Raw genomic sequence first — 22,214 nt, 5'->3', positions numbered from 1 at the left:
TCCCTGGTTATGTCCCTGGAGCCCCCGATCCTGGAGCCCAAGAGCCCCGGAGCCCTGATGGACACAGTCAGGTCCCTGGTTATGTCCCTGGAGCCCCCGATCCTGGAGCCCAAGAGCCCCGGAGCCCTGATGGACACAGTCAGGTCCCTGGTTATGTCCCTGGAGCCCCCGATCCTGGAGCCCCAGAGCCCTGGAGCCCTGATTGACACAGTCAGGTCCCTGGTTATGTCCCTGGAGCCCCCGATTCCCAGAGCCCCAAAGCCCTGATGGACACAGTCAGGTTCCCAGAGCCCTGATTGACACAGAGGTCCCTAGCGCCCTGGAGCCCTGATGGCCACAGTCAGGTCCCCAGAGCCCTGATTGACACAGGGGTCCCTAGCGCCCCAGAGCCCTGATGGACACAGTCAGGTCCCTGGAGCCCTGATTGACACAGAGGTCCCTGGCTATGACCCTAGAGCCCATGAGCCCTGATGGCCACAGGCAGGGCCTGATGGAAACAGAGGTACCTGGCTATGTCCCTGGAGCCCCCGATTCCCAGAGCTCCAGAGCCCTGATGGTCACAGAGGTCCATGGCTATATCCCTGGAGCCCCCGATTCCCAGATCTCCGGAGCCCTGATGGACACAGAGGTCCCTGGCTATGACCCTAGAGCTGGAGACTAGAAGCTGACTATGCAGGAGCCAATATTCCACTACAGGACCTAGACACCAGGTGCTAGGAAGCAGTACTACATAACACATAGACACCACCAGCACAACATGACACATAGCCACTGACCACAGGCAGATGACACTTATACCCTGTATTGTTGTGACTCTTCACATGTCAAACATTTAGTTGCTTACGTGTAAACATGAATACAAAGATTCACAAACTTATGAATATAGCTAAAATTCCATGATAAATCATTTAAAAAAAATCAAATCAAATCATATTCTGTACTTTAAATTTCCAAAATCATATCATATGGAATTAAATTAATAAAAGACTATGCTGCTTCCGATGGATGACGGGCGGATCTGGTTCTTCAGCAATGTAGATCAAAGTGGAAGCATTCACCAATTTTAGAATGAAAACAAAGAGATTCAAACTTTTCCAGTTATTGTGAGACACAAGGCAATGTGGAAACAAGGCATGACAGCTGTCAACACGTACCCCTTTCTTGACCTCCTTCTTGTCCCCCTCCTTGTCCTTGGCAACTTTCTTTGGGGAGGGGGATGTACTGCTCCTGTTCAGAATGTTGAACGCCATCTTTGCAGCCTCTTCAGCAATTCCCACCTTGCGTTTTGTCTGGACAGAGGAACACATTTCAACCATTGAGTGATGTTTCACACGCAGTGAATGATTAAAAGTGAATGAATAATTTGTACTTTTTTATGTGTAATTTTCGTTTGTTTGCCCACTGGTAGGATGAGATGGTGTGTGAATGCTAAATCTGCTTGCAGCATGGGTTGAAAACTCTCCAGGGAGCTGAGAATTTAATTTGAGTGTACACTGATTGGGAATTACAGATCTGTACTTGCTGATGCAATGCAGGCATTATGTATACATGACCTCTAGTGTGTACATTGCAGGCATCGTGTATACATGACGTCTACTGTGTACATTGCAGGCATTGTGTATACATGACTTCTACTGTGTACAATGCAGGCATTGTGTATACATGACCTCTACTGTGTACAATGCAGGCATTGTGTATACATGACCTCTACTGTGTACAATGCAGGCATTGTGTATACATGACCTCTACTGTGTACAATGCAGGCATTGTGTATACATGACTTCTACTGTGTACAATGCAGGCATTGTGTATACATGACCTCTACTGTGTACAATGCAGGCATGGTGTATACATGACCTCTAGTGTGTACAATGCAGGCATGGTGTATACATGACCTCTACTGTGTACAATGCAGGCATGGTGTATACATGACCTCTACTGTGTACAATGTAGGCATGGTGTATACATGACGTCTACTGTGTACAATGCAGGCATTGTGTATACATGACCTCTACTGTGTACAATGCAGGCATGGTGTATACATGACCTCTACTGTGTACAATGCAGGCATTGTGTATACATGACCTCTAGTGTGTACAATGCAGGCATTGTGTATACATGACGTCTACTGTGTACAATGCAGGCATGGTGTATACATGACCTCTACTGTGTACAATGCAGGCATGGTGTATACATGACCTCTACTGTGTACAATGCAGGCATTGTGTATACATGACGTCTACTGTGTACATTGCAGGCATTGTGTATACATGACCTCTACTGTGTACAATGCAGGCATGGTGTATACATGACCTCTAGTGTGTACAATGCAGGCATGGTGTATACATGACCTCTACTGTGTACAATGCAGGCATGGTGTATACATGACCTCTACTGTGTACAATGCAGGCATGGTGTATACATGACCTCTACTGTGTACAATGCAGGCATTGTGTATACATGACCTCTACTGTGTACAATGCAGGCATTGTGTATACATGACCTCTACTGTGTACAATGCAGGCATTGTGTATACATGACCTCTAGTGTGTACAATGCAGGCATGGTGTATACATGACCTCTACTGTGTACAATGCAGGCATGGTGTATACATGACTTCTACTGTGTACAATGCAGGCATTGTGTATACATGACCTCTACTGTGTACAATGTAGGCATTGTGTATACATGACCTCTACTGTGTACAATGCAGGCATTGTGTATACATGACCTCTACTGTGTACAATGTAGGCATTGTGTATACATGACCTCTAGTGTGTACAATGTAGGCATTGTGTATACATGACCTCTACTGTGTACAATGCAGGCATTGTGTATACATGACCTCTAGTGTGTACAATGTAGGCATTGTGTATACATGACCTCTAGTGTGTACAATGTAGGCATTGTGTATACATGACCTCTACTGTGTACAATGCAGGCATTGTGTATACATGACCTCTACTGTGTACAATGCAGGCATTGTGTATACATGACCTCTAGTGTGTACAATGTAGGCATTGTGTATACATGACCTCTAGTGTGTACAATGTAGGCATTGTGTATACATGACCTCTACTGTGTACAATGCAGGCATTGTGTATACATGACCTCTACTGTGTACAATGTAGGCATTATGTATACATGACCTCTACTGTGTACAATGCAGGCATTGTGTACACATGACCTCTACTGTGTACAATGCAGGCATTGTGTATACATGACCTCTACTGTGTACAATGCAGGCATTGTGTACACATGACCTCTACTGTGTACAATGCAGGCATTGTGTATACATGACTTCTACTGTGTACAATGCAGGCATGGTGTATACATGACCTCTACTGTGTACAATGCAGGCATGGTGTATACATGACCTCTACTGTGTACAATGCAGGCATGGTGTATACATGACCTCTACTGTGTACAATGCAGGCATGGTGTATACATGACCTCTACTGTGTACAATGCAGGCATGGTGTATACATGACCTCTACTGTGTACAATGCAGGCATGGTGTATACATGACCTCTACTGTGTACAATGCAGGCATGGTGTATACATGACCTCTACTGTGTACAATGCAGGCATGGTGTATACATGACCTCTACTGTGTACAATGCAGGCATGGTGTATACATGACCTCTACTGTGTACAATGCAGGCATGGTGTATACATGACCTCTACTGTGTACAATGCAGGCATGATAAAAGACCTGTGAAGATTCCAGGGTAGAATAGGTCTTTAGCAACCCATTCTTGCCGTAAAAGGTGACTCTGCTTGTCGTAAAAGGCAACTTACAGGATCGGTCGATCAGGCTCGCTGACTTGGTTGATGCATGTCATCGATCCAAATTGCGAGGATCGATGCTCATGATATTAATCACTGGATTGTCTGGTCCAGACTCGATTATTTACAGACCGCCGTCATATAGCTGGAATATTGCTGAGTGCAGCGTTAAACAACAAACAAAAAAACAAAGAAAGAAAGTATACAAGACCTCTAGTGTGTACGATGCACAAAGAGTTACGTTTTGCGTACAGCAACAAAGACATGTCTCACTGTTATCAGTTTGTGTGACGTGACACATTTGGGGCAGAAGAAGAACAAACCAAAATCAGAACTTAACAGCATTTGAACAGAATATTTGTTTTATTCTTGTCTTCTCACTGGTTCTAAAATATCCAATAGACTGGACCCATTGAAGGACAAACATACCCAAAGAAACGTACCATTAGCCTGTGCAAAGGAGAACATACACACTGGCTCCAGTAATTATCAGGAGCCTGTTACACTGGGAGAGTGAGTGAGTGAGTTTGGTTTAACGCCGCTTTTAACAGTATTCCAGTTATATCTCGCCGTGTCAGCTCAATTTTGGAGGGAAGCCACGAAGTGATGCAGGTCTCAGACGTTTACCACTTCGGTGAAACCCACGAGCACGGGTATGGTGCTGACAAAACTAGAATCATAATCGGGGCAAACCGGAATTCGAACCCGCAATCATAGGTTTCTGGCGTGCCCAAGGGACGCAACTTTGCAAAGCGAATTGCGGCGGCTTAGACGGCTGGGCCACCGTGCCTCCAACACTGGGAGAGAGTGTCTGTGTCTCTTACAGGCAAAGTAAAGGATTTACAAGAGTTTTTCTTACCTTTTCATGCAGGAGATGATCAGTGTATGCATACACCTTGTACGCCCCTCGGATCCGCTGGACTGTTGGGAGAAAACAACCAAAGACATATTGACTACTTCTCTGTCAATAATTTACAGATTGTTAATTATTCATTTATATAATACCTCTAGACAATTGCAAGATGCTATCACTTAATTACATTGGCTGTTGTCATGCAATGGTGGCAGCTGCTATCAGTGAGGTGTGATAAATTGGAAGGCTTGTGTTCAGTGAGTGAGTGAGTGAGATGGTACAACATTGCTATTCTCGAGATGGAACAACATTGCTGTTCTCGAGATGGTACAACATTGCTGTTCTCGAGATGGTACAACATTGCTGTTCTCGAGATGGTACAACATTGCTGATCTCGAGATGGTACAACATTGCTGTTCTCGAGATGGTACAACATTGCTGTTCTCGAGATGGTACAACATTGCTATTCTCGAGATGGTACAACATTGCTGTTCTCGAGATGGTACAACATTGCTGTTCTCGAGATGGTACAACATTGCTGTTCTCGAGATGGTACAACATTGCTATTCTCGAGATGGTACAACATTGCTGTTCTCGAGATGGTACAACATTGCTATTGCTATATGTCAGCTATATCGGATGGGGTTAGTTCAATATGGTGTCGGTTTGGAGGAAGCTGGAACTGACACAGGTTGAAACCCTCCATCTTGAATATTTTGCTGGCAGATCAAGGATCATAATCAGAGTGAATCTTGGATTGAAACCATGATCAATGGATCCTGTCACAACTAAGGGACATAACTGTGGATGCAAGAGATAGACAACTGGCCATTACATCTGTGAAACATGTTCAGTCATCTGAGGTAACTGATGGTATTCTTTTCACCAAGTTTAGAACCAATATGAATTTCCTTTGGGATAATAATATTTGATCTTATCTATCTCTCTTAAGGAGTATGAAATTTGAAACAAAAAATTATTCCATTTTTAAAAACGGATGTGACACAAATGAAGGAATACAATTTTTTTTAAACAAACAAACATACGTTTTACAAAAATGGTTGGTTGGTTGGTTGGTTGGTTGTTTTACGCCTCACTAGCTATATGACAGCGGTCTGTAAATAATCGAGTCTGGACCAGACAATCCAGTGATTGATATGATGAGCATCGATCCACGCAATTGGCATACGATGACATGCATCAACCAAGTCAGCGAGCCTGACCACCCGATCCCGTTAGTCGCCTTTTACGGCAAGCATAGTCACCTTTTACAGCAAGCCTGGGTTTCTGTCTTTCTGAAGACCTGTTCCACCCCGGATCTTCACGGGTTTTCAAACATGGAAACAACATCACTATTTCAGATTATGAGACTCACCCCCAGGGTATAGGAGCGGCGCCAGGTTGATGAAGGCCACTCCATGGAAGCTGATGGACCCCTCATCATCCTGCAACATCACACATCATCATTAGTCATCACCCCCCTGTGACATAACGTGTACGAGGAATAGCTACAGCTGCTGTCACATACATCACACATCATCATTAGTCATCACCCCCCTGTGACGTGTACGAGGAATAGCTACAGCTGCTGTCACATACATCACACATCATCATTAGTCATCATCCCCCTGTGACATCACACATCATCATTAGTCATCATCCCCCTGTGACATCACACATCATCATTAGTCATCATCCCCCTGTGACGTGTACGAGGAATAGCTACAGCTGCTGTCACATACATCACACATCATCATTAGTCATCATCCCCCTGTGACATCACACATCATCATTAGTCATCATCCCCCTGTGACGTGTACGAGGAATAGCTACAGCTGCTGTCACATACATCACACATCATTAGTCATCACCCCCCTGTGACGTGTACGAGGAATAGCTACAGCTGCTGTCACATACATCACACATCATCATTAGTCATCATCCCCCTGTGGCGTGTACGAGGAATAGCTACAGCTGCTGTCACATACATCACACATCATCATTAGTCATCATCCCCCTGTGACGCGTATGAGGAATAGCTACAGCTGCTGTCACATACATCACACATCATCATTAGTCATCATCCCCCTGTGACGTGTACGAGGAATAGCTACAGCTGCTGTCACATACATCACACATCATCATTAGTCATCATCCCCCTGTGACGTGTACGAGGAATAGCTACAGCTGCTGTCACATACATCACACATCATCATTAGTCATCATCCCCCTGTGACATCACACATCATCATTAGTCATCATCCCCCTGTGACGTGTACGAGGAATAGCTACAGCTGCTGTCACATGCATCACAACATGGAGGATACTATACATCCTTGGATATGAACAATCTGCTCAACCAGAAACCCATATATCTTATAATCAGTACAAATATTATGCTTTTCAAGTAATTGGAATATGCAGAGAAATATATTGTCATATTTTGAGATTAAAGTTTAAATAGACAGACATGAAACTAAACCATCTTAAAGTGTAAGATAATATGGTCCTTCATACCAAATATCACAAACAGTTTATCTGACATGTCGGAATAGTTTCGTTCATTTTAAAAAATATGAAAAACAAAAAACTTTGTTTCAGAAACCAAAACTAAAAGATAAAACAGTGTTAACATAACTAGGTCAAAGAAGAAGACACTTGTATCTATCCTAACATCAGAACATCCTAGATGCACCATTCTAACATCAGAACATCCTAGATGCACCATTCTAACATCAGAACATCCTAGATGCACCATTCTAACATCAGAACATCCTAGATGCACCATTCTAACATCGGATCATCCTAGATGCACCATTCTAACATCAGAACATCCTAGACACACCATTATAACATCGGAACATCCTAGAGGCACCATTATAACATCGGAACATCCTAGACGCACAATTCTAACATATATATTTGGCACTTTTCTTTCTCCCTCTAACAAGTATTAAACGACCAAGCCACTCTTTTGGTACATGTATTAATTCCAGAAGAACTTTTGTGTGACAAAGAAGACACACTTTATGGATAACAACTTCTTTAATACTGTATAGCCGACTTTTCAGTATAGATCCTTATACCGTTGTCAAACAAGTCTTGCTTGACAATGGTATAAGGATCCATAGCGAAACGTCGCCTTTACAGTATTAAAGAAGTTGTTATCCCTAAATTGTGTCTACTTTGTCATCCGTCAACTTCTAAGTAATGCCTATCAAACAATTAAACCTCTGTGGGTTTGAAATTGAAACTTCTAAATCAGTTTGTTCTTTAATGAATACAGCATGCAAGAATGAAGATTGTTATTCATAGAAATCAAATGTTCTAAATATATTACTAGAAATACATGTATCTGAATTAGTACCATGGTACATGATACAATACAGATACAGTTTCACAGACATGACAACTACATGTCTGTGTACAAATCTCACATCTAGAACGCCTGAGCCTCATTCCACAAACAGACCTATGTCTACATCCTCCCGAGGGAAGGGAGTTAACTGACTAGTTTCCAGTTTCCACCCTTGAAAAAATCTAGGCTGGTATTCCGGAGTTACAGTTTGGCTGGACTAACGAGTCTCCCCATAGTCTAATCAAAATCGCATAATGAACTGGACATCCGGTTTGTAAACAACATGGATTTCAACGTGCACCGTTGAGCAGATTATGGTAGATTGCAGGATTTGCAAAACATGTGTACCGTCAACTGGGCGTCCACAGATATTTTGCAAATCTTTTCATGCTTGTCATCAAGGTGCTCAAGTGATTTAATGCAATTCACGGGGTAAGACCCATTTTATTCCAAAAAAGATCTTGATTATCGATCAGATCGACTTGACTGGACACCACTAGTTTGTTTGAAGCAAATGCAAGTGATATGAGAGATGGAATCCGATTGGTCAATATGAGCAATATGAGGAACATAGAAGGGACATAACTCGTAATAGCCACTGGTGGCAATGTGATCGAGTCTGGAAATTCCAGCCTAGTTCAGCAAGGGTGGAAACTGGACTATACTGTCTGTTAACTCCCTTGTCTCAGGAAGAGTGAGTGAGTATGGTTTTACGCCGCTTTTAGCAATATTCCAGCAATATCACGGCGGGGGACACCAGAAATGGGCTTCACACATTGTACCCATGTCGGGATTCGAACCCGGGTCTTCGGCGTGACGAGCGAACGCTTTAACCACTAGGCTACCCGACCGCCCCGTCTCAGGAAGATGGATGTAAAGCTGTGTGTTAAAGTACATGGAGTTAACATGTCTATCACAGAGATGATCAGATCATGTTGTGGGACAAGGCCTCGGAGAAACACACATGTTATAGCTCTTGTCAATATTCTAACATAACGTGATTAGTAGTCAAAACTGATGCCCAGTAACCATGACAACTGTGAAAGAAGCATTAAAGTAACTACACAGGATAAGCCTCAGTTTGCAGTATAGCAGCGGTAAAACAGACTGAGGGTATGTGTCCAATGTGTCATACAGAGAGACAAGCTCTCCTACAGACCAACTCTCCATTCCCAGCTTCAGGGGAATTGGATTGTGGCAAAAGTTGGACGTTTATTTATTAATTAGTATGAATACACGAAACCTTCATGAAACAAGGGGATATGTTACGCCTTATTGGAACTCATTATGCTGCATGTGTTACTTGGTGCATCAAGCAAGCATGACGTGTCATGGTCACCAGCTGCGGTGGAATCTGAACGCCCAAAAATTAAGAACAACCTAGATCACAGTGAGTGAGTGAGTGAGTATGGTTTTACGCCGCTTTTAGCAATATTCCAGCAATATCACGGCGGGGGACAACAGAAATAGGCTTCTCACATTGTACCCATGTCGGGAATCAAACCCGGGTCTTCGGCGTGACGAGCGAACGCTTTAACCACTAGGCTACCCGACCGCCCCGCCTAGATCACATGCACATGTTTATTTGTTTGTTTGATTGTTCTTTAACGCCGCACTCAGCAATATTCCAGCTATATGATGGCGGTCTGTAAATAATCGAGTCTGGACAACACAATCCAGTGACTGACATCATGAGCATCGATCCACACAATTGGGATACCGATGAAATGCTTCAACCAAGTCAGAGATCCTGACCACCCAATCCTGTTAGTCACCTTTTACAACAAGCATAGTCACATTTTATGGCAAGCATGGGTTGCTGAAGATCTGTTCTACACATGTAGAACAACCTAGATCACCCACACATGTAGAACAACGTAGATCACCCACACATGTAGAACAACCTAGATCACCCACACATATACAACAACCTAGATCACCCACACATGTAGAACAACCTAGATCACCCACACATGTAGAACAACCTAGATCACCCACACATGTAGAACAACCTAGATCACCCACACATGTAGAACAACCTAGATCACCCACACATGTGGAACAACCTAGATCACCCACACATGTAGAACAACCTAGATCACCCACACATGTAGAACAATCTAGATCACCCACACATGTAGAACAACCTAGATCACCCACACATGTAGAACAATGTAGATCACCCACACATGTAGAACAACCTAGATCACAGTGAGTGAGTGAGTGAGTGAGTGAGTGAGTATGGTTTTACGCCGCTTTTAGCAATATTCCAGCAATATCACGGCGGGGGACACCAGAAATGGGCCCCACACATGTAGAACAACCTAGATCACCCACACAAGTAGAACAACCTAGATCACCCACACATGTAGAACAACCTAGATCACCCACACATATACAACAACCTAGATAACCCACACATGTAGAACAACGTAGATCACCCACACATGTAGAACAACGTAGATCACCCACACATGTAGAACAACCTAGATCTCCCACACATGTAGAACAACCTAGATCACCCACACATGTAGAACAACCTAGATCACCCACACATATACAACAACCTAGATCACCCACACATATACAACAACCTAGATCTCCCACACATGTAGAACAACCTAGATCACCAACACATATACAACAACCTAGATCTCCCACACATGTAGAACAACCTAGATCACCCACACATATACAACAACCTAGATCTCCCACACATATACAACAACCTAGATCACCCACACATGTAGAACAACCTAGATCACCCACACATATACAACAACCTAGATCTCCCACACATGTAGAACAACCTAGATCTCCCACACATGTAGAAGAACCTAGATCACCCACACATGTAGAACAACCTAGATCTCCCACACATGTAGAACAACCTAGATCACCCACACATATACAACAACCTAGATCTCCCACACATGTAGAACAACCTAGATCTCCCACACATGTAGAACAACGTAGATCACCCACACATGTAGAACAACCTAGATCACCCACACATATACAACAACCTAGATCACCCACACATATACAACAACCTAGATCTCCCACACATGTAGAACAACCTAGATCTCCCACACATGTAGAACAACCTAGATCTCCCACACATGTAGAACAACCTAGATCACCCACACATATACAACAACCTAGATCTCCCACACATGTAGAACAACGTAGATCTCCCACACATGTAGAACAACCTAGATCTCCCACACATGTAGAACCTAGATCACCCACACATGTAGAACAACCTAGATCTCCCACACATGTAGAACAACCTAGATCACCCACACATGTAGAACAACCTAGATCACCCACACATGTAGAACAACCTAGATCACCCACACATGTAGAACAACCTAGATCAACTACATCTTTCTATGTTGCTCCTTTCAATTTGTAGCAAGCTCATCAACATCAAATTGAAAACAAAACTTAAACTGGCAGTATAGAACCTTTATCATGTTTGTAAATGTGTTTCTTAATTCAAAGTATTAAGTTTCATAAGTTCAAATTTTGAAACAATCATATACTAGTATATTAAAAATAACATAGTTAAATATAAGCCAATTTCATTAAAATCAGATCTTAGTTCTCGCTACCACTAAACAAAGATCTGAGGACATCCCAGTAGGGGTCACGTCAGAACGACCTTTCATCCGACCAATCAGAGATTGTGATTTCTATTCATACAACCTCGAAAACTTTAACTTTGGGTATTCCGAACGATTGTTACGGGTTAAACGACTGAATCCATACAATCTAGACCATCTATTACCCATTCCAGATTGTTCTTTTGTTCAGGTTTCAAATTTTTAATTGAGAATTTGTCAAAATATGTTTCGAAGCGTAGTCGCCAATTTGAAATTAGTGCCGTAAAGCACGAGAAAGATGCCTACTGATTGGTCATTCCATTGGTCAAAGTTCAAGCAAGGTCAGCCTGATGTGACCCGTAATGGGATGTCCTCAGATCTTTGTTTAGCGGTAGCGAGGACTAAGATCTGATTTTAATGAAATTGAACATAAGCAAGTACACTTTGAACTAATAAGTTTAGTAAAAATGGCTGAAAAAGGTAAGGGAAGCTGTGAATGGCTGTTAGTGAAGGCTAGAACTAAAGTGAGTGAGTGAGTTAAAGCTTTACGTCACATCGGCAATATTTCAGCCATATCGTGACGGCTAGAACTAATGGCCTATGATTGACTGAAGCTTCACACACTTATACCTTAACATTTTGTTGAGAGGGAGTAGGGTTCTGCTGAAAACATTCAAGCGTATTATGGACTATATACTCCAGCAGTGCCCTAGCTCGGAGTGCAACACCACGACTGATAGATCGAGCTATGGACATGAAATAGATTGTAACATTAGATATGACCCAGAAGAAGGATGGAGTGCATGGCTGTCCCATATCTGCACATGTACATTAGGTGATTCTCCGTGCTGATTGGTCAGTTGCAGTCATATCACGTAACACTGCTTGATTGTTGAGGACAATATAATATGATGTCATGTTTTATGACATCACAACACATGTAATATATTGTTCTTCAGCTGGACAATACATCACAATTCACTTTCACATTTTGAATGAAGAAGAAAATGTATAGAGCAACCTATGAATAGGGCTGGGATGAGTCCAAATTTACTACCCGGGTCCCCACCCCCCTATTACCTGACCCTACCCGGGTCCCCACCCCCTCTATTACCCCACCCTACCCGGGTCCCCACCCCCGGGTCCCCACCCCCTCTATTACCCCACCCTACCCGGGTCCCCACCCCCGGGTCCCCACCCCCTCTATTACCCCACCCTACCCGGGTACCGCTGTGGGTCTCAAGAGATAGGTACAAATGTCCCTTTGGGAATAGTTTTACCGTAGCCGTGGCAAAATGTATTTAGATACTCGTATAAAACGATCTGGTCATGCATACACTGAAGTTGACTGAAGTTTTATCTTTATTCAAACATATAAAGTCAGAAAGAATGCGTGGATAGTGAGAAAGAAATGCGAACATTTGTGACTTGTAGCGTAACCATGGAGTTCTAGATAATTTTGTCATTCAACAATATATCACCTGACTAACCACAGGTCCGGATAGTCCTGTGGGTACCCAGGTCCTCCTAAGTACCCACCAACCAGAGTACCCAAGTTACCCGTCCCAGTCCTACTGCTAAAAACTGGACTTGTCCCTTATGAATGAACACCATGGGACAAGGTTTGGGACGAACATCATGCATTCATTCACAGATAAACAGTAATCCCACATAGCGTGTTGGTAAAAACGCCGATATATATTCAACATTCTTACTGAGAAACACCAATAACAAAAAAACTAAGCAGATCATTAATTCACCAGCAGTGGTTTGTCCCCAGCAAGTTTTCAACACTGAGTGCTTTATAATACTCTTGTCAAATCATGAAGAGAATATCCTACATATGGAGATTGTGTCATACAGAAAAGGATATTCTCCCAATTACATAAGTTTAATATGTTAACAAAACTTTTTAAATCAAATTGTTATCCATAAAGTTGTAAGTTTTGTTACAAAAACCACAGTCAGCAATATTCCAACTTATACTGCAGCAGCCATTGAATAAGTCTGATTCCGTTGCTGCTAAACTGGATTCTCAATTGTATCAAGCTGTGTACATGTCACAGTGTCTAACAAGTCAGAACACATTTCAGTTCGAACACATTTTCATCACACTGTCAAACTGATCGTAAAAACAAAAACATTATTTATTCCTCCAAGTGTTTCATTGGTCAAATAACCTGATAACATCCGTAAGACCAACATTTCATTTGACCACTGTTCTCTGTTTTGCAAGAGATATAGTTCTGCTTTCTACAGCAATATTCTGCTCTATGAAGCTAATAAAAAAAAAGCAAAAAAAAAAGCATTTACAAAATGTTTACAATATTTACAATGGGCTGTACACTTTACAAGCCCGAGCTACATGTCCTAGTCTACAGGTCTGACAAACGGAAATCCTCACGGACCCATATCAACTGAAAACATAACACAAAGAAATGTTGCAATAAAATCTTTGACATTTTTTACCTCACATTCATAATTTTATCACACTAATTTTACCAAGTCAGATAAAAAAATCTACCACTCAGTGATTAAACACACAATTAACTTTTGTTAATTAATTTAATTTAATTAACATTTGGCAAACAAGATATGTTTTCCTCACAAATCTGTCTTACCTTCTTTCCTTTTCCTCCTGAGGGCTGAGGAAGACGGAAAATCTCCACCGGCCAGTAGCGCGTCTTGGCAATGGAATCTTGGAAGCTGGAAATTATTTTCAGAATATATGTCTTTCTTACAACTAAACAGATCAAGATCAGTCACTATTTGTCACGGTTTCAAGCGAAGTATGAGAGGGTTCCTAGTTATCAGACTTTGAGTGAGTGAGTGAGTATTCTTTTACACCGCTTTTAGCAATATTCCAGCAATATTCCAGCAATATCACGGCGGCGGACACCAGAAATGGACTTCACACATTGTACCCATGTCAGGATTCAAACCCCGGACTTTGACGTGACGAACGAACGCTTTAACCGCTACACTACCCGACCGCACCTATCCGACTTCGAGGTAGACTGAGACACCGAATAGATTCAAATACCGTAGTCATTAACCTCAAACCTCATGTTGCCAAAATACAAGATGCCGAATATGTAGATCCAAAACACTGAATATGCCAACCGATGTATGCATGATATTGATATGTTAGCACAATGATAGAGCAAAAGGGAGGGGGTGAGGGGTGGTCAAAATATTATAAATGTGAACATTATTTTGGAAATGGTCATTTATTCTAGGGAGGGGTCTTGGGCGTATTTGAGAAAATGTTGCATAAAATGGGAGGGGGGAGCAAAATATGATACAGTCCAAAGACCAATCTCCCCACATCCCTGTCCCCATACCCATCTATAATATATGACCAGCCCCTTATGTATGCATGTGGATGTATTTCTGTGTATATCTGTGTATGTTTACCCACCCCTTGACAGACGAGGTCTCCATGTAGCATCGTCTCTCCGTGTTCCAGGTGATGCGGTTCTTGTCTATCTCTGACACCGCCCGGAGCTCCCGGTCCTCCTTGCCCCGCAGCTCCCCATCTTCATCCTCCACCGTGTCGGCCGAGACGTACCTACACCATCACCACAGCGTTACAACATGTAGACCAAGACGTACCTGCACAGTCAGGACAACGTGGATCATATAATAGGGCAAGATGTACCTGCACAGTTGGGGCAATGTGGATCATATGGACCAAGATGTACCTGCACATCCAGGAAAAATGGATCATATGGATCATATAGGGCAAGATGTACCTGCACATTCAGGACAACTCGGATCATATGGAACAAACCACAGCAGCATTCAAGTAAATACGATGTCAACAGGCTCCTTGACCAGTCACAGTTCAAGTAGCGTACAACTCCACCCAACTATTCTGGATGACATGAAGCATACAAAGGTTTGTTTTAAAGATATCTGTCACTACATGTGATGTATCATGATTGAAAGCAGTGGGGCTGTAGCAGGCACATTACTACATCATGCATTGACTTGGTCAAACACCAGCGAGAGTTACCTCCCTTTAAGGAAGATTTTTCTGGTATGTGTTAGTTTCAGGCCGCTATATCTGGATTACAATAGTAATAGTTTAAATTTGAAAGAACAATTATTCAATTATTGGTGAAATAATTTGTCATATCTTTTGTCTGCAAATTTTCAGTAATAAGTCATACAATGGAAAGATTCTGTCGTAACCCACAACAATTACTAAACACCAAACGGTAGATATCCAATAGGGTAGGTTGGTTTGTTTGTTGTTTAACGCCGCACTCAACAATATTCCAGCTATATGACGGCGGTTTGTAAATAATCGAGTCTGGACCAGACAATCCAGGGATTAATGTCATAAGCATCGATCCGCGCAATTGGGATCGATGACATGCATCAACCAAGTCAGAGATTCTGACCACCCAATCCTGTTAGTCACCTTTTACAACAAGCATAGTCACCTTACGGCAAGCATGGGTTGCTGAAGACCTATTCTACCCCGGAATCTTCACGGGTCATATCCAATAGGGAATTGAGGGATTGAATACTGCCGACAAGCCTGCTACCGATTAGTAGGATACATAAGCCAGGACATCCTTTCTACATGGGCTATCATTGTGTCTTGTGTCATGACCAAGACACCATGCAATTATGTCAGGATGTTTCTATTACGGTGAGCATATTTTCAGCATTTCTGAAACACTTCCTGTAGTGGAAGTCTTCTAATGCACAACTTGATCATCATCATCACCATATAAGGAGGTATGTGCACTTGAAGGATAGTCAACAAGTCTCCTAAACTCGGCTCCAATTATTTCATGATCCACGACAAGGAAACCTACGCATCAGTGATGTATATAGAATTCCCCTGCGCCTGCCCGGGCGACGCCCACTTCTTCTGTTTGTTAGGTATCTCCTTGTCTGTGCCGGGCTTGAGCTGGCCGTGGGGGAACACGATGGTCGACTCCTTCTGTGAAAACATCAATCACAAAACATGCAGTCAATCTTGTCACTGCCATCGCTTACCTCCTTAAACACAACTTAACATTCCCTGAAGTAAAGACAAATACATAATCCTGTAAAATTATTAAAACATTGCACTTTAAACACGTAAAACAGCATTTATTTCCACTAAACTGACCAAAACAATTTAAGTCCAAATAAAATAGAACATGTTGAGTAACCTAATCTAGTTAAAATCAGATCTTAGTTTCTTTGATAGGCATTTAGAAGTTGGAGTACTCGAATTTATGGATGAACAACTTCTACTCTACTGTAAAAACATTGCCTCCTACTTGTATATATACTTGCCAACCACACTCTGTAAATCACTTGCTTGATAACGGTGTTAGAACCTACACTGAAACGTTGCTCTTAATTGTAATAAAGAAGTTGTTCATCCATAAATTCTTATCCTTACTCAGATTTTAGTTCTCGCTCCTGAAACAACGATCTGAGGACATCCCATTACGGGTCACACCAGACTGACAAGAAGTCGGCATTAGCCAATCACAACGCAGTTTAATAGAGCTTTACGGCACGAGTTTCAAACTGGTGACTACGCTTCGAAACAAATTTTGACATATACTCGATTAAAAAATTAAAAAGTGAACAAAAAACATTGTGGAATGGCTAATAGATCATCTAGATTGTATGAATACAGTCATAAAGCCCATAACTGTCATTCAGAATACTCAGTATGTCGGTTTTTTTCAAGGTTGCACAATAAAAAATCACATTCCAACTGTTACTTTCATGATCTGATAAGCGACGCTCTGATTGGTCAGATGAAAGGTCGTCCTGACATGACCTATAATGGGATGTCCTCAGATCTTTGTTTAGCTGTAGTGAGAACTAAGATCTGATTTTAATGAGATTGCGAGTAACACAAATAACTAGTAAAGCATGCAATACGTCATCCCCACCTCCGATGTGATAGGGATGGGCAGTGTGGAAGCGTAGTAGTATTGTTGACCCGTGAGGAGCCAGTTCTCGGGAGGAGAGTACAGCGTTTCCATGGTGATGGTCAACAGATTTCCATCTTTCAGTTGGTTCTCGTCCAGCAGCGGGTCATTGACGGAGATAGTCACGTCCACCTCAGGCTGGTGATTGAGAGAAAGGGGACGTGGTGAATTTGTCTTAGTCTGATAAAGCTACAGGTAAGTACACACATGACTCTGTATCTTGGAAATGTATGTAAAGATGCTCCGCTTTCATATGATGAGCAGTTTCATCAACCAAACAAATAATAATTCATTAATATGAATGAAGAAGCTGGTCACATGTATTCGAAACTGATGTTCATACAGAGTGGCCCTGACAATCCATGAAAGTTCACACTCCAATGAACTCAATTCTGAACTCAATCCTGAACCCAATTCTGAACCCAATTCCGAACCCAATTCTGAACCCAATTCTGAACTCAATTCTAAACCCAATTCTGAACTCAATTCTGAACTCAATTCTGAACCCAATTCTGAACTCAATTCTAAACCCAATTCTGAACCCAATTCTGAACTCAATTCTGAACTCAATTCTGAACTCAATTCTGAACTCAATTCTGAACCCAATCCTAAATATCATGTCCTAACCAAGCAAAACTTGTCATGAGTAAAGTTTTATAAATCTTCAGTATTACCTAATAATAAAATCAGAACCTAACAACACGAAAGAAATGACGGAAATTAACAGAATGTACTTAAGACAAAAACATTGATATAATTTGTGACATTCATGATGATGATGATGATGATGATTATGAAAAGAAACAGCTAGTGCACCCACCCTCAAGCTTTCGGGGGACAGCTGCTCCAATGGGGAGCCAGGGAGGGGGTTCACCATCAGCGTGTACTTTTGCTTCACTTCTCCTGGGAATAAACACACAACCTCCATGTAACCTCCTTGTAAACAGGGCCTGCCATGCATATACGGCGGCTTGGTGAGTTAGATGAGGCGTCAAAAACTTTAAGCCAAAATGTTTGAATAATTAAAGTTTAAAAATCTTGTTGGATTGTTTTTGTTGTCACTGCTCCACTCCCGCCAAGGGTGTCGTTGTACAAAACAACCTTAGCGTTATGACTAGCGTAAGTCTATGTTAAAGTATGGGAGTTACGATCACGTTAACGTTAAGATCGCTTTGTACAACGGCACCCTGAACAGTATCTCCACGTACAGATCTGCCTCATGCCATGTCTACGCGTTCTTGTTGTGTATTCACATTGCACTAAAACAAAACATTTAAGATAGAGGGTCTGTGTTTTGTGTAGAGCATCTTCCCGAGGCAAGGGCGTTAACTGACTGTAAAAGTCCAGTTTCCACCCTTGCCGAACTAGACTGGAATTCCGGGGTTACATTTTAGCTGGACAAATGACTATATGCATAGTCCAATCAAAATCAAGTAACGAACTAGACATCCAGTATGTAAACAACATGGATTTCAATGAGTAGATTTCGGTCGACTGAAGGATTTGAAAGTATGAGTACTGTTAACTGGGCGTCCACGGATATTTTGCAAATCTTTTCATGTTTCTAATCAAGGTGCTCACATGAAATGATGCACTTCGCAAGGTAAGACCCATTTTATTACAATATAGATTTTGATTATCAATCAGATTGTCTTAATCGAGCGCCGCCATTTTGTTTGAAGGAACAGCATGTGATATGAGAGATGGAATCTGATTGGTCAATAGGAAGGACATAGAAGGGACATAACTCGTAACAGCCACTGGTGGGGCTACGATTGAGCCTGGAAGTTCCAGTCTATTTCGGCAAGGGTGGAAACTGGACTTTTATGGTCAGTTTACTCCCTTGCCTGAGGAAGATGGGTGTAGAGCTGCATCCCACCTTTGACAAGAGGCAGGAGATCCACGGTGCACTGGCCCAGCAAGATGGTCTTCTCCTCCTTCTGTTTCCTCTCCTTCGGCAGGACCTCGATCACCGTCACTGAAGGAGGACAGACACACTCAAATACTGAGTCTATTCAAGTCAAATAACTATCACATCTACCTCAAGCTGGTGCTTGAGAGAAGGGGACTTTGTGGATTTATCTTCTGGGGGAGATATTGAACAAATGCTATGTAAATTGGGAGACAGCAAAATATGATACATTCCTGAGACCAGTCTCACCCCCATCCCCCAGCCCCACCCCCACCAGTTCCTTTCAACATGGTGAAACACACAACATGGGTATGTTCCTAATTGACCAAGGATCATAACTCAGTCACACCTGGGAATAAAGACAATGGGTCCTGACACTATTAAGGGAGACAACTCTTCACAGCAAATTGTGGCAGTTTAAATTACTACCCAAATACAAATTTAGATATTTGGGATTTTTCACGAAAGTTTAATGATAGTGAAAGTAAATGTACACTTTGACTGGCTTGTGTAATACTTGTCTTCTTGCACATTTCAAAATAATATCTATTAATTGTGGTTAATTTGTTTGACATTTTATGCAGCAGTCAGCAATATGCAGCCACATCACACCAGTCTAGTCCCGTGAAGATCCGGGTAGAATAGGTCTTCAGCAACCCATGCTTGCCGTAAACAAGCCTCATCACCCAATTCAATTCTGTTGCCTCTGACAACCCATGACTGGTCCTACTCTATCTAACCAGGCCCGACAGGGGACTTCTGTCAAAGTAAAAAGAGGTAAATGATTCCTTGCTGAAAGAGATTTTATAAATTATGACTTACATAACACATACATGTACAATAGCTCCCTATGAGTGCTAGTCATATCAAGAATGTTCACATGTGTACCAACATCTCTAAAAGAGTAGAAACAGTATGTGGTCTCACTCCACAGAACGTTAACAAACACATTGATGACAATGTGAGTGAGTGAGTGAGTTTGGTTAAACGCCGCTTTTAACAGTATTCCAGTTATATCACGGCGCATCAGTTTAATGTGGGAGGAAAGCCTGAATTGATGCAGGCCTCAGACGCTTCACTTCGGTGAAACCCACAAGCATGGGTATAGTGCTGACAAACCTAGAAACAATTGGGGCGAATCGGGATTCGAACCCACAATCATGATTTCTGGCGTGCCCAAGGGACACAACTCTGCACACCGAATCGCCGAGTCTTAGAGGACTGGGCCCCCCGTGCCCCCTTGATGACAACGACCACTTACAGACAACAGGCTTGTGTGCTATCTCATCCAGCACTATCGGGTCCTCGTATGTACAGTTGAGAGCTGCATTGTAGTTGAATTCTGCTGGGGTATCGGCTGTACAGTCAACTTTGGGAGATTCTCCTAAACTCCTCTCTCCGAACTCCACTTTGATCATAGCATTCACTGTGTCTCCCTTCTGTCCCTTCTGTTACAGAAAAGTCAGAATCTGATGATTTCTGCTACAATTTACATACCAACATGTATTTCAACAAGAACTGAAAAAAGCCATTAGCATTAAGAGAACAACTAAGGCCACACTTTATTTCATCCTTTGTTTTGCAATTTATATATATATATATATATATATATATATATATTTGTTGATTTGATTTGGAAAATATATATTGTTTGAATGCAAATGATGCATCTAAGAATTATTAACCTACAACACAAAAATTATTTACCTGAAAATTAATTTCATGAAGGCATCTGATTATTTTATTCTATATACTGCTGTGCAACCTTCACCTCAGAAATACAGAATATTGCTCTATGTTCAGTAAACTAACTAAAATAAACTAATGTGTTTCTTTTTTAAATACATCATCATGATCATGATCATAATGATATGTTTATCTATCATAAGTTATTATTATTTTCTGGTAAACATAATATTCTCTTGAATCATCCAACACTCACCAGATTCCTCGCCCTGTGCACGGCAATCGTGATGGGCTCTGGGGGCCGAATGTGAGGGGGTTCAGGCTCAGCCATTTTGTTATCTATGCTGAAAACAAGAAAATTGTTTTTAAGTTTTTCTTAAAATGAGGCAATGTCGATCTCATGGTGAGAGACTTACAAGCAGTTTTTCCAGAAAAGGATACACTGAAAAGTACATAAGCCGGATTTATGTGATATTTCGAGATACATTCAAATGTGAAGAACAAATAGTAACAGATATTACATGAATACATAATAATAGATGAAATGTTGGTATTAATAAATATATAAACATATCACAGTAAGAAAGGTTTCCCCTTTGGCAATTGTCTTCAAAAGATTATCACCGGGGCAATTTATTTAGTGGGCCCACTTGCACAAAACAATTTTAGGGCTAAGATGATCTTTACTCCCATACATTAACATAGGCTTATGATAGTCTTAGCGCTAAGATCGTTTTGTGCAAGTGGGCCCTGGTCCAGATCATATAAAAACATTCAGCATCAAGTCAACAACACAATTTGACAAACAGATAAATGGGCACATAAATAAAAATAAAAATTGTATATAAAACTGCAAGAGAAAATACTTTTTCCAAAAAGAATCTACGTCGAACAGATTGCATGAAAAAAATATGGTAAAAAAGAGAGTGAAGGGTTTAGCGAATCTGTAAACAATATAAAAACAATGTTGCAAAACCTAATAAAAAAAATAATGGCATGTTTTCAAACAGCATGTTCTTTCATTTTCTGTAGATCTATGAATGTACGCATTTCT

The 22,214-nt window shown here is 41.7% G+C and overlaps 1 protein-coding gene across 6 annotated transcripts in view; it reads right to left on the bottom strand.

The window, feature by feature from the left end:
* Positions 1 to 22,214, bottom strand: part of LOC124116814 (cilia- and flagella-associated protein 70-like) — a 46,144-nt gene that overhangs the window by 23,719 nt on the left and 211 nt on the right. For 3 of the 6 annotated variants that reach the window (XM_046478336.2, XM_046478340.2, XM_046478337.2), the window contains exons 2-13: positions 21,417 to 21,504; positions 20,736 to 20,922; positions 19,442 to 19,540; positions 18,383 to 18,465; positions 17,524 to 17,700; positions 16,441 to 16,568; positions 15,030 to 15,179; positions 14,230 to 14,314; positions 12,239 to 12,271; positions 6,018 to 6,087; positions 4,649 to 4,710; positions 1,155 to 1,289 (exon numbers count right to left, since the gene is read on the bottom strand). In XM_046478336.2, the coding sequence (XP_046334292.2) occupies positions 1,155 to 1,289; positions 4,649 to 4,710; positions 6,018 to 6,087; positions 12,239 to 12,271; positions 14,230 to 14,314; positions 15,030 to 15,179; positions 16,441 to 16,568; positions 17,524 to 17,700; positions 18,383 to 18,465; positions 19,442 to 19,540; positions 20,736 to 20,922; positions 21,417 to 21,491 (1,284 nt within the window). In that variant the 5' untranslated portion in view covers positions 21,492 to 21,504. Of the gene's footprint in view, positions 1 to 1,154; positions 1,290 to 4,648; positions 4,711 to 6,017; positions 6,088 to 12,238; positions 12,272 to 14,016; positions 14,026 to 14,229; positions 14,315 to 15,029; positions 15,180 to 16,440; positions 16,569 to 17,523; positions 17,701 to 18,382; positions 18,466 to 19,441; positions 19,541 to 20,735; positions 20,923 to 21,416; positions 21,505 to 22,214 lie in introns of all 6 variants that reach the window. The other 3 variants (XM_046478338.2, XM_048388505.1, XM_046478339.2) reach the window with 3 other exon arrangements.

This window comes from Haliotis rufescens, unplaced genomic scaffold (assembly GCF_023055435.1).
Source record: "Haliotis rufescens isolate VD_foot unplaced genomic scaffold, xgHalRufe1.0.p SCAF_72, whole genome shotgun sequence".
Classification (NCBI taxonomy): domain Eukaryota; kingdom Metazoa; phylum Mollusca; class Gastropoda; order Lepetellida; family Haliotidae; genus Haliotis; species Haliotis rufescens.
The sequence above is the reverse complement of the archived record's forward strand: the minus strand, read 5'-3'. Positions and strand labels throughout refer to the sequence as shown.